The sequence below is a fragment of the Mustela lutreola genome, chromosome 3, assembly GCF_030435805.1.
Source record: "Mustela lutreola isolate mMusLut2 chromosome 3, mMusLut2.pri, whole genome shotgun sequence".
Classification (NCBI taxonomy): Eukaryota; Metazoa; Chordata; class Mammalia; order Carnivora; family Mustelidae; genus Mustela; species Mustela lutreola.
The window spans coordinates 184,966,885-184,980,439 of NC_081292.1; the positions used below are offsets into that span (position 1 = coordinate 184,966,885).

The 13,555-nt window shown below is 39.6% G+C and overlaps 1 protein-coding gene across 3 annotated transcripts in view; it reads left to right on the forward strand.

The window, feature by feature from the left end:
- Window positions 1-16: 16 nt before the first annotated feature.
- PECR (peroxisomal trans-2-enoyl-CoA reductase) overlaps window positions 17-13,555 on the forward strand; it is a 33,454-nt gene continuing 19,915 nt past the window's right edge. Inside the window, exons 1-4 of one of the 3 annotated variants that reach the window (XM_059168107.1) lie at window positions 17-280; window positions 2,089-2,222; window positions 2,770-2,935; window positions 6,920-7,001. In XM_059168107.1, the coding sequence (XP_059024090.1) occupies window positions 112-280; window positions 2,089-2,222; window positions 2,770-2,935; window positions 6,920-7,001 (551 nt within the window). In that variant the 5' untranslated portion in view covers window positions 17-111. Of the gene's footprint in view, window positions 328-2,088; window positions 2,223-2,769; window positions 2,936-6,919; window positions 7,002-13,555 lie in introns of all 3 variants that reach the window. The other 2 variants (XM_059168108.1, XM_059168109.1) reach the window with 2 other exon arrangements.

Here is a 13,555-nt window from a genome sequence, read left to right on the forward strand (position 1 = left end):
GGGCGGGGCGGGGCCCGCGCGGTCACGTGGGCAGGGTGCCTATACGGTTGCCCTTCCTAGACCGACCCGACAGTGACCTTAGCGCTCTCGGGTTTTAGACTCTCCGTCGCCATGGCCTTTTGGGGCGAGTGCAGGAGCTGTTTGGCGCCGGGCCTGCTGCAGCACCAACTGGCCATCGTCACCGGAGGGGCCACGGGTATCGGAAAGGCCATCGCCACGGAGCTGCTGCACCTGGGTACGCGAGCGGGCCCCTCAGGGTCAGGCTACCTAAGGTCAAGAGGTTGGCAGAGACACACACTGGCCTCACGGGGTTTCTGGAGCCAGGAGGTAGGCGGCAGGGCTGGGAGACCTGGACTGGCCAAGCCAAGAGGCTGTACCTGTAGGAGACGTTGAAACCGCGGGGGGGAAGGGAAGAGTCTCTAAGAAATGCTGCAGAAGCCTTGAAGGATGAAACCACTATTTGTGCACTAAAGGGAACAGTTAGAATCACAGATAACGTGCTCGAGGTGGGGAACAAGGAGACCTGTGGAAACGTGCTGTGGAATTCTTTATAGATGTGTTTAAAATGAACCCGTCCTATGAACCGAATGAGGAAACGCGGGAAGACTTTTCATATTTTTCTCTTTATCACTGGTTTATTTAATGATAACGTCATTGCCATTTCTGTTTCTGTTTTTATTAACTTTTCTCCTCATGATGCGTTGGACTTACCTGCTTTGCAATTAAAAAAATTACTGCTGAACATTTTTAATTTTATCTTGTTGGATGCTGGTTATTTATATATTCATTTAAATATTCTTGAGCTCTGGGGCGCCTGGATGGCTCAGTGGGTTAAGCCTCTGCCTTCAGCTCAGGTCATGATCTCAGGGTCCTGGGATCGAATCCTGCATCAGGCTCTCTGCTGGGCAGGGAGTTTGTGTCCCTCTCTCTTTCTGCCTCTCTGCCTACTTGTGATCTCTGTTTGTCAAATAAATAAAATCTTTAAAATAAATAAATAAATATTCTTGAGCTTTTGTTCCGTGTTAACTGCAGCCCAGAAGTTGTTATTTCTGTTGTTAGGTTCTTTGGAAACAGTTTGATACTTTAAGAGAGACTTGTTATACGTTAAGTATTGACCTGAATAGCCTTTAATCTAGTTAATCTAGAGTAATTTTGCTTCACCACTCAGGCCATACCCTTCTGAGTATCTTACCCATTGCTTTTCAAATGAGATTTTGCCTGTTTGAAACACTTCAGCGGGGTGCCTGGGTGGTTCAGTGGGTTGAAGCCTCTGCCTTTGGCTCAGGTCATGATCCAACAGTCCTGGGATCGAGCCCTGTATATGGCTCTATGTTCAGCGGGAAGGCTGCTTCTCTCCCTCTCTCTCTGCCTGCCTCTCTGCCTATTTCTGATCTGTCTGTCAAATTTTAAAAATCTAAAAAAAAAAAAAAAAGAAAAGAAAGAAACACTATCTCCAGCGCCTTCTTGGCCTACCTTGACTCCCAACTTCATCTCATCCTGGAATCTGAATGGTTCCTCTTCCTCCTCCCTGGGTTGTACCTGGGAAACTCTTCAGGTAGCAAGCTGGAATGATCATAGGACTCACATTGTTTGTTTCCACTCTCTGAGATAGATCACTGTGCCATGCTACCCCAAGTCCTGTGCCTGAAAGCTGTTCTGCATTATACTTTGACCAGGTTTTTTGTTCCATTGGTCCGGAGGGTAAACTCCATTATTGATGTTTGATTTTAACCAGAGGCAGAAGTCCTGATTCACCATTTTTTTAAAAAGACTTTATTTATTTATTTGACAGATCACAAGTAGGCAGAGAGGCATGCAGATAGAGAGAGGGGGAAGCAGGCTCCCCAGTGAGCAGAGAGCCCCATGCGGGGCTGGATCCCAGGACCCTGGGATCATGACCTGAGCCGAAGGCAGAGGCTTTAACCCACTGAGCCACCCAGGCACCCCTTGATTCACCTTTTCTTAATGGGTACACATGAAAGAACTTCTGAACTTTTTTTGTTTTTTTTTTTCTTAATTTAGACAACCAGTGAAAGCATATTTATCAATGAAAGCATATTTACTATTTCTTGACTGTTTTCTTTTCAGGGTGTAATGTGGTCATTGCATCTCGTAACTTGGATAGATTAAAATCTGTTGCAACGGAACTGAAGGCCAGTCTGCCCCCCAACAATCAGGCTCAGGTCACTCCCATAAAATGCAACATCCGCAATGAAGAGGAGGTAATGCAAATATGTCTATAGCCTTTATTCATTCATTTTATTTACAGTAGCAGTTCCTAAAACTAGTGCTTCAGATGTTCCTGTGGTCGAGGTCTTAGAGGAGTTTAACTAGAAGCAGAGGCTGTAAAAGAGATTCTTTCGCTAATGATATATTGAGTATTACCGCGTGGGGGAGGAGAGGAAAGAAACAATCTTTAAGGAAGCTAAGCAAGGATGTGGGCTCAGCGAGATTACTTTTTGTGCCTTTTGCCCTTTAAGTCATTTCTTTATTTTTTTTAAAGATCTTATTTTTAAGTGATCAGTCATTTCTGCACCCACCGTGGGGCTCAAACTCACAACCCCAAGATCAAGAGTCACATGGTATACCAACTGAGCCAGACAGGTGCCCCTTTTAAGTAATTTCTTAGTGTTAATTTTACCTGGATTTCGGCTACTGGTAGTGATACCATTTACTGCGATAGACTGCAAGTTCTTCTCCCAGAGTAAGCTATCAGTCCAGCTAGCAAGTGAAGTTGTTAACCAGTTTACTTTGAACATTTTTCTTTAGGTGGAGAATTTGGTCAGATCCACCTTAGATGTTTACGGTAAGATCAATTTTTTGGTAAACAATGGAGGAGGCCAGTTCACGTCTCTTGCAGAACACATCAGTGCAAAGGGATGGCATGCTGTGATTGAGACCAACCTGACGGGCACCTTCTACATGTGCAAAGCAGGTGAGTATGACCAATAACCCAAAAAGGCAAGGTGTCTTTATTTAAAGTTGTAGAGAATCTTTTTTTTTCTTTAAAGATTTTACTTATTTATCAGAGAGAGAGAGAGAGCACACATAAGCAGGGGGAGTGGAAATGGAGAAGCAGGCTACCCCTGAGTAGGGAGCCCGATACCAGACTCAGTCCTGGGACCCTGAGTTCATGACCTAAGCCGAAGGCAGAGGATTAACCCACTGAGCCACCTAGGTGCCCCTAGATCATAGAGAATCTTCCAAGAGAATTATTGGGGATTCAGAAACTCCATGTCTGCAGTACTGACTGCCCTGATTTGCTTGCATAGGACACAGAAATGTAAATTGCTGCTTTTCTGGATAGTCATTTGGCAATATTTGTAAAATATGGGAATGGTTTATCTTAAAATTTTATTTCTAGGAATTTATCATGAGAAAATTATTAAGAATCTGTACAAAGATATAGCTACGAACTTGTTCCTGAAATTAAAACAAACAAACAAACAAAACTCTCACACTTAGTTTTAAAGAAATGAATCTGTTTAATCTCTTGTAACTTGTCAAATCTTCAGGGAAAATGCCGGAGTCCACATCCTTTCTGACTAACAACTAATTAGCATGCATGAAGATCTTTGGATTGAAAGTTATATTTCATAGGTGATGGTATTCAACCCCTGACATTGAGTAATTCAAAGGTTTTGTTAAAAACGATCGAAGATGTTTTTGTGATGAAAACCACAGAACAGGTAGAATTCCAGCCCAAAGGGTCTTCACCCTAATATGGATTAGGCTTTATATTCTTAACATCTCTATGTCAAAATCTTGCAGACATTTCCAGCTTTCAACTTCATCTAACTGTAGTATAAAGCTTTACATTCGTTGTGGCTGGCTGTTTCATGGGAACCTCTGATTTATAGCCCCTTGGTCAGAAGCACAATGTAACAAGCTGGACTTGTGATTGGCATCTGAGACTACCTCACATTTCTTAAAGAAATATTCCCATGACAGCTCTGGAAGTGTAAGGGGAAAAACACAAAGATGATTTCAGAGTTTGTTTGTGTGTGTTTTTTTAAGACTTTATTTATTTATTTGACAGAGAAAGACACACAGAGAGAGGGAGCACAAACAGGGGGAATGGGAGAGGGAGAAGCACACTTCCCACTGAGCAGGCAGCCTGATGTGGGGCTGGATCTCAGGACCCTGGGATCATGACCTGAGCCAAAGGCAGACACTTAATGACGAGCCACCCAGGTGCTCCTGCATTCAGAGTTCTAACATAGAGTATTCTTTAAGAAAAGCAGAAAGCCTGTGTAGGGTAATTGAAATAAATTTATACCGTTTTATTTTTTCATAGTTTTTTTGTGTGTTTTTTTTTAGATATTTGATATGGCATATAGATCTTTATTTACATTTCCAAGCTTTTTGGGCTATTCATGACCTCTTTCTTTCTTTCTTTTCTTGTTTTAAAGATTTTATTATTTTGACAGAGAGCAAGAGAACACAAGCAGAGGGAGCTTTTTTTTTTTAAATTTCATTGTCTTTTATTTTTATTTTATTCATATTTTTTATATTTATATAGATATATAAAATATATTTGTATTTTATTATATTTATTATCATTTTATTACCTTTTATTTTTATTTTATTTATATTTATTATCTTTTTTTTTTTAAGATTTTATTTTTTTGACAGAGAGCAAGAGAGCACAAGCAGAGGGAGAAGCAGGCTCCCCACTGAGCAGGGAGCCTGATGTGGAGCTTATTCCTAGGATCCTGGGATCATAACCTGAGTTGGAGGGAGATGCTTAACTGACTGAGCCACCTGGCACTCCGACGCCTGCTATTTTGAATGGGCTCTTTTCCCAATTATTTTCAGCTGGGATATAGTTGGTTTATGGAAGAACTACTTTTTCAAGTTCATCTTGTAGCTTTATCTAGCAATTTGTAGTTTATCTAACAGTTTTTGAAATTAGTCTTTCAGGTGTTTAGCTACACAATCATGTTGTCTAAAAATAAATAATGTATTTCATTGAGTGAAAGATACACTCAATGTATCTTTGGTGAAATGCACCATCATTTTATATACTACTAAGAAAGTAGAAACAGCGTTATTTGTACCTTAAGAAGCCACCAACTGTAAAACATATCCCAGTTGGGATATGTTGGGAGACTTGATACGGTTAATGTTGTAGTTCTTCCCGAATTGGTATGTAGGTTCAATGCAGTCCCTATTACCTTTGCAGAAAATGACAAGCAGATCCTAAAATACATGTGGAAGTGCAAAGGACTCAGAGTAGCCAAAACAGTTTTGCAAACCTGGAAAGGTGGAGGATTTATACTTCTTGATTTCAAGATAATGTGGTACTGGCATAAGGAGAAAAGAATAGATATTTTGGACAAATTTGAAAGTCTAGAAATAAACCCTTATAGTTGTGATCAATCCCTTATATTTACGATTTTTGCCAAGGGGCCAAGGCAATTCTGTGGGGAAATGATCGTCTTTTCAGCGATGGTCCTGGACAGTTGGATATCCACATGCAAGAAGACCCTTCCCTCATACCATAAGTAAAAGTTAACCAAAAGTACAAAATGGACCGTAGACCTAAATGTAGTTGGTAACATTGTGTAACTTGTGGAACTAATAAAGCACAAAATCTTCATGACCTTGACTTAGGTAGAGTCCTGAGATACACCATCTAGAATAACATGTATGAAGTAAAAAAGATTGATAAACTTGACTTAATCAAACGTAAATATGTTTGCACTTAAAGAGACAACATTAATAAAATGAAAAGATAAGCCAGACTGAAGGAAATCACACATCTGATAAAGGACTTGTATCCAGAACAAAGAAAGAGCTCTTATCATTCAGTATTAAGAAAGCAAACCAATTAAAAAATGAGCAAAATATTTGAATAGCTATTTTACCAAAGAAAATAACTGAATGGCTGATAAGTACATCAGAAGATTGTCAGCACCATTAGTCATTCGGGACATCAGATCAAAACCTCAGTGAAATATCACTTCATACCCACTAGAATGGTTATAATAAAAAAAAATTGGGCAATAATAGCCTGGAGAAACTGGAACCCTCATGCATATCTGGTAGAAATGTAAAATAGTGGCGACACCAGAAAACAGTTTGGCAGTTCCTTAAAAAGTTAAACATACAGTTGCCATATGACCCAGCAGTTCCATTCCCAAGCATCTACCCAAGAGAAATAAAAACCTATGTCCACCCAACAGTTTGTATTTTTCATCACCTGCCAGTGGAAACAATTCAAATGTTCATCCTCTGGTGAGCAGACAAATGAAATATGGCCTGTCTGTTCCCTGGAATATTATTCGGCAATAAAAATTAACTATTGAGACACGTTACTCTGTGGGTGAACCTTACAGATACTATTCTAAGTAAAAGAATCCAGACACAAATGACCCCATATGGTGTGATTTCATTTATCTGAAATGTCCAGAAAAGACGAATTTATATAAATGGAAAGTAGATGAGAGTTTGCGTGGGGATGGCTTGGCTGCAGATGGGCACAAAGCAATGTTTTTGGGGGTGATGGAATGTTCTAAAACTGGATTGTGATAGTGGTACATGGCTCTATGTTTATCAAAATCATTAAATTGTACGCATAAAGTGGATGAGTTTCTTGATATATAAGTTATATTCAGTCAGGATTTTTAAAAAGGGATTGTAAATTTTAAAAAATTTTAAGATTTTATTTATTTATTTGGCAGGGAGAGAGATCACAAGTAGGCAGAGAGGCAGGCAGAGAGAGAGGGGGTAGTAGGTTCCCTGCTGAGCAGAGAGCCTGATGCAGGGCTGAGCCAAAGGCAGAGGCTTAACCCACTGAACCACCCAGGTACCCTGAAATTAAAAATTTTTAAATAGCAAGCAAGATGGCGGGACCGTGAGTGAGAAGAGAGTCAGGACGCTATTTCATATGATTGTCATTGGCTGTTTCCTGCAGTTTACAAGTCCTGGATGAAAGAGCACGGAGGATCTATTGTCAATATTATTGTCCATACTAGAAATGGATTTCCAGGATTTGTGTAAGCATACTTAATATATATATACATATTTTTTTTCCTATGTCTTGGGGTTTTGTCCTCTGAATGGGGGGAGTGGGGTGGAGAAGATTTCATAAGTCACAATCCTGAATGCTGTAATGAGTTTCAATCTCAATACTTAACATTGCCCTTTATTTGATCTTCAAAAATGTACTTGCAAAACATTCCTACGCATATTAGACTTGCCAGATTTACCAAGAAAATAGAAACAGGAGGCCCCATTAAGTTTTATATTATGTCTATCCCAAATATTGCTTGGGGCATATTTATGATAAAATATTTTCTTGTTTATCTGAAATTCAGATTTAACTGGTTGTCCTCTATTTTATCCAGTAACCCTAATCCAGATGTCACTAACTGGTCATCAGTGTCTGAAGAGATTTTTTGTTGTTGTTGTTAACATGTGGAAATGAAACATATTTAGATTAATTTAGATTTGAATACTGTGAATATATATCTTCAATTTTAGACAGAACTGCTAAATTATTACTCTGTAATAGAGTTGGACATGTTTGATTCTTACTGTGAATTTGGTAAATTTTTATGTTGGAAATAGATTTTTAAAAAAAAGTCAATCAGTGAACTAACTTAGCCTCCTGGCTCAGTAGAGTCTTAATAATCTAAAAGGGAGTCCACATAGAACAAAGAGAAAACAGTGTGCCAGGAAGCTATTTGAAAACCATACTTTTAGTAGTTAAAAAATCTGGTTTACAAAAAATTCTTTTTGTATTTAATTTGTATCTATTTCATTTTTATTTCTTTTGTATATTTGATGAATTCTGATTCCTTCCCTTTTTTTAATTAAAAATTTTTAAAGATTTTCCAACATAGAATATTTCTTTTTATGAAATAGACCTATCCTAGTGTTATAAGAACAAAGCATGCTAATTTTTACATATGTATAAAACTGCATAAGATACAAAGTTGAGTGCTCTGTACCTTCTCATTCCAGAGATAGCCTGTTAACCAAGTAAGACCATGACCTGACTTCCTTTATTAGTAATATGTAAACTGTAATGTGCAGGGTGATATTTTGGCACTGCATGAATATCCTCTTTGCCATTGTGATTTTTGTAACCATTGTTGATTCTTACCTGAATCACTTAAGACATTAGGATTCGGAAGATGTCGATTTTTCTGATTTCATAATTGCTTCTGTATTTATTAGCTGATATTCTTCTGTAAAATGACTTTTCTGCAACAGCCATTCCTTCTTTCTCTCTGTATTTATTATTATTTTTATTAAATTTTTTGGTAGACCACTATGAGGGACTTACAGATTTCTTTTCAAATTCCTTTATTCAAATGCACGTACTATCTCAAACTTAGAAATTTGTATTGTTTCCACATTTTGCATTACAAATAATTCTGCAGTGAATAACACTGTACATATTTGTTTCATAGTTGTGGAGTTATATCTTCAGGGTACATCCTGGAAGTTGGATTGCTGGGTGAAGGTGATGGGTAAATGCATACTTTTAGGTATTTCCAGCCAACAAAGTGTGAGAGTACATGTTCCCCAGAGCCTGACCCAAAATGTGTGTTGTCAACTTCTGGACAGTTCTCTTGATCAAGGAATGGTATTCTCTGTGGAGCATCTTTTGAGTTGTTGAAAGCCTATCTGGTGGGGTGCCCGGGTGGCTCAGTGGGTTAAGCCTCTGTCTTCGGCTTGGGTCATGATCTCAGGGTCCTAGGATCCAGCCCTGTGTCGGGCTCTCTGCTCAGCCAGGAGCCTACCACCCCACCCCACCGCCTGCCTTTCTGCCTACTTGTTACCTCTTTCTGTCAAAGAAATAAATCAAATCTTAAAAAAAAAAAAAGGCTATCTGGAAATCTTGTATATATGGTTGAGTCATATTGCTGTGTTGGAACATTTTTCTTAATCCTGTCTAAGGCTAGTCTATTTTCTATTACATCTTTGCAGGGTAGTTTAGTCTGAGCTAAACTGAGTGGACATCCTCGTCATGTTCCTGATCTAAAGGGGAGGGCTCTCAGCTTTTCTCCATCAAGAATGATTTTCGCTGTGGGCTTTTCATAGATGGTTTTTATGAAATTGAGGAATCTTCCTTCTGCCTCTACACTCTGAAGAGTCTTATTCAGGAAAGGATTTGCTGTACTTTGTCAAATACTTTTTCTACATCAATTGAGAGGACTATATCGTTCTTATCTTTTCTCTTATTAATGTGTTCTATCACACTGATTTGCGAACGTTGAACCACCTTGCATCCCAGGGATAAGTCCCACCTGGTTATGATGGATAATCCTTTTAATGTACTGTTGGATCCTAATGGGTAGGATCTTGTTGAGAATTTTGGCATCTATATTCATCAGGAATATTGTTCTGTAATTCTCCTTTTAATAGGGTCTTCGCCTGGTTTTGGGATCAAGGTAATGCTGGCCTGATAGAATGAGTTTGGAAGTTTTCCTTCTGTTTGTATTTTTTGAAAGAGCTTCAGGAGAATAGGTATTATTTCTGCTTTGAATGTGTGGTAGAATCCTCCAGGGACTCCATCGGGCCCTGGACTCTTATTTTTTTGGAGGTTTTTGATCACTGCTTCAATATCATTACTGGTTATTGGGTCTATTCAGGTTGTCAATTTCTCCCCATTACAGTCTTGGTATTTTATAGGTTTCCAGGAAGACATCCATTTCCTCCAGGTTCCTAATTTATTGGCATATAGTCATTGATAGTAATTTCTAATAATTGTTTCTGTTTCTTTGGTGTTAGTTGTGATCTCTCCCCTTTCATTCATGGTTTTATTAATTTGGATCCTTTCTCTTTTCTTTTGGATAAGTCTGGCCAGTGGTTTATCAGTCTTATTAATTCTTTCAAGGAACCAGCTTCTCGTTTCGTTGATCTGCTCTACTATATTTCTGGTTTCTGATTCATTGATGTTTGCTCTAATCTTAATTACTTCTCTTCTCGTTCATGGCTTAGGCTTTATTTGTTGTTCTTTTTCCAGTTCCTGAAGGTGTAAAGTTAATTTGTGCATATGGGACTTTTCTATTTTTTTGAGTGAGGCTTGGATGGCTATGTATTCCCCACTTAGTATCACCTTTACAGTATCCTGTAGGTTTTGTACCGATGTGTTTTCATTCTCATTGGTTTCCACGAATTGTTTATGTTCTTCTTTGATTTCCTGGTTGATGTAAACATTCTTAAGCAGGATGATCTTTAGCTTCCAAGTGTTTAAATTTCTTCCAAATTTTTTCTTATGTTTGACTTCTAGTTGCAAAGCATTATGGTCTGAGAATATGCAGGGAATAATCTCAATCTTTGGTATTGGTTGATATCTGATTTGTTTCCCAGTATGTGATTAATTCTGGAGAAAGCTCCATGTGTGTTTGAGAAGAATAAGTATTCTGATATTTTAAGGTGAAGTGTCCTGTACTATATCTCTGAGGTCCATCTCGTCCAGTGTGACATTCAAAGCTCTTCTTTCTTTGTTGATTTTCTGCTTAGATGATCTATTGCCGAGAGTGGAGTGTTGAGGTCTCTTATGTAGTGGCTGCTCCCATGTTGGGGGCATAAATATTTACAATTGTTAGATCTTCTTGTTGGACTGACGCTTTAAGAATGATATAGTCTCTAACTACAGTCTTTAGCTTAAAATCTAATTTTTCTGATATGGGAATTGCTACCCCAGCTTTCTTTTGAGGTCTGTTGGTATGAAAAATGGTTCTCTATCCCTTCACCTTCAATCTTGATATATCTTTATGTTCAAAATGAGTCTCTTTTAGAGAGCATAGGTATGGGTCATGTCTTTTTATCCCGTCTGCAACCCTGTGCCACTTCATGTGAATGTATAGGCCATTCATGTTAAGAGTGATTATTGAAAAAGATATGATTTTATTGTCACATTGCCTGTGAAGCTTTTTTCTCTAGATTGCCTCTGTCAATCCTGTTCTATATCACTGTTGTGTTTTTTCTCCTTTTATAGAACCCCCCTTAATATTTCTTATAGGGCTGGCTTTGTGGTCATATATTCTTTCAGTTTCTGCCATTCTTGGAAGCTCTTTGTCTCTCCATCCATTCTGAAGGACAGCCTTGCTGGATAAAGTATCCTTGCATTCGTGTTCTTCTCATTGAGTACCCTGAATATGTCTTGCCTTTTTGGCTTGCCAGGTCTCTGTGGACAGGTCTGACATTATTTTGATGTTCTGCTCTCTGTACATAAGAAATCTCTTCCTCCTTGCTACTTTCAATATTGTTTCCTTGGATCTAGGATTTGCAAATTCTACTTTTGTATGCTGGGGCGTTGGTCTGTTCTCATTGATCTTGGGTCCTCTCTGCGTCATGGAAGTGAATGCTTATTTTCTTCCCCAGATTAGGGAAGTTCTCAGAGGCGATTTGCTCAAATATATCTTCTAGATCTCTCTCTCGCTCGCTCGCTCGCTCTCCACTCCCTCAGGGATCCCAGTAATTCTGATATTGGAATGTTTCATTGAGTCGCTAATCTCTCAGTTTGATTCCTTAGGCTTTAACTTGTTTTTCCCATCCTGCCTCAGTTTCCTTTTTTTCTATCATCTTATCCTCTAGCTCACTAATTCATTCTTCTTGTTTACCCCAGCAGTCAGACTATCCAGTTTAGACTGCGTTTCATTCATAGCATTTTTAAGCTTTGCCTAATTCGATTTCATTTTTGCCCTAAGCGATTCTATATTGTTGTTAATATTTTTCTCAAGTCTAGATTTCCCCTTGTAATTGTTACTCTGAAGTCTATTTCTGACATCTTGGTTATATCCATATGTATTAGTTCTGTGGCAGAGGCCATATTCTCTGATTCTTTCCTTTGTTGGGGTTCCTTCTTTTAGTCATTCTGTTGAGGGGTGGTTGAGGGAATGTACAGAGTACAAATTATTGACCACAACCCAAGCAAGATGCACCTGCTTTATAGGGAACTTAGGGTTGTCCGTTTCTTGTTCTTCCAGCCTGTCTTCTGGGGGAGGGGCCTGCCACACTGTCACTGAGGCAACCCTGTTTGGGCAGAGTTGTCCTGCCCCCTGTGGGGGGAGGGAGATGGGCTCAGTGAAAGCTGGTTTGGCGAGAGACGGGCTTTGGTTCTCTGGTGGCTTTATGCGTCTCTTCTGAGAATCTGAACAGAAGTGACCATATCCAAACCTTTGTCCCAGAACAATGAGATTGCAGTCTGCTCTTCACTGAGCTCTCTAGGCCACACTGTCTCTCTTTCTATCTGTGCTGCTAAAAACTGCAGCATCCTGCATTGCAGGCTGCACAGCAGCACTCCCAGCCCTCGCTCCCAGGGCCAGACTCTCTCCCATTTGTGCTTCTAAAACCGCAAGCTGCACCCCCGTTCACACATGTACCCATGTAGTTCCAGGCTTCAGTCTGGTAGGCTGCCCTAAAGTCCTTTCCCCATGGCTACCAATCTGTGAGTCTGTGCCCAGTCCCCAGTGTAGGAGGCCTTTGCCTTCCTGGTACAAATTGTGGAGGTTTCCTCCCCCATCCATTTATCTTCCAGTATCTGCCTGCAGAATCACGGCTTCCCACTTCATACCTCGAGGCCATCCACTGCAGACATGCTGTTTGTAGAGATCCAGATATATCTTCTTATATCTTAGTCTGATTCTTGAGTGTTCAGAATGATGTGGTAGATAGCCAGCTCAATTCAGGGGACCGGTTGAAATAGGGCTCCCTACTCCACCATCTTTACTCCTCCCTCAAAATAATTATTCTGATTGAAAGAGGCCTGATGAAAAAGAGTGTAGTAACTATGGTAGTAACTATTTAAGTTGTAGAAGCATTGAAAAAATTGGTTGGTGCTATATTCATGGAGAGTCATGCATCCTTCTGCTTCTTATTTATAAATTAGAGGAAGACAGTGAGGCATTGTGACAACCTTCAAGACAGTTTATCACTCACAATCTGTTCCAGTACAGATTATAAGAGATTTAAAATCATATATGATACAGAAACAAGGCCTTCATACTTCAGAAAATTGGTCATTGAAAGAACAGCGGTGAGACCTGTCATGTAAATGGTAACATATAATCTCAGTCAACTCATAGTCCAAATAAATGTCTGTCCCTCCTGGGTTTTCCATTAGAAGAACGGTGACTAAGGCAGCACTTATGTGACGTAGTCATCACTCTGAAGCTGAATTGTCCAGTATCTACTCTGTTCCAATGGGAACCACTTTCTCTTCCTGGAAAGGGAATCTTCACAAACCCCCATGGCCCATTCAGGCATCTCATCCACCTTGACCTCCGAGGAATGTCCACCAGAATCAAGTCTTTCAGAGCACAGGACTGGATAAACTATAAGTCTCTCTGGATTTGAATGAACTCTCTGCTTTTTTCTTCACAGTTGTCAAAGTTTTTTCTGGGTTTTGGTGTTTGTTGTTGTTGTTTATCCTCAGAGAGAAGCAGATTAGGATGTGCTGTTTGGGGATCCAGAGTAACTTCTTTCAGTCCTTGTATCACTTTTAGGAGATCTGAATCCCATGGAGGAAGACTGCATCCTTCTCTCCTTAACCGGGAAGGATGGAGAGCTGGGCCTCAGGCTCCCCTGTTGC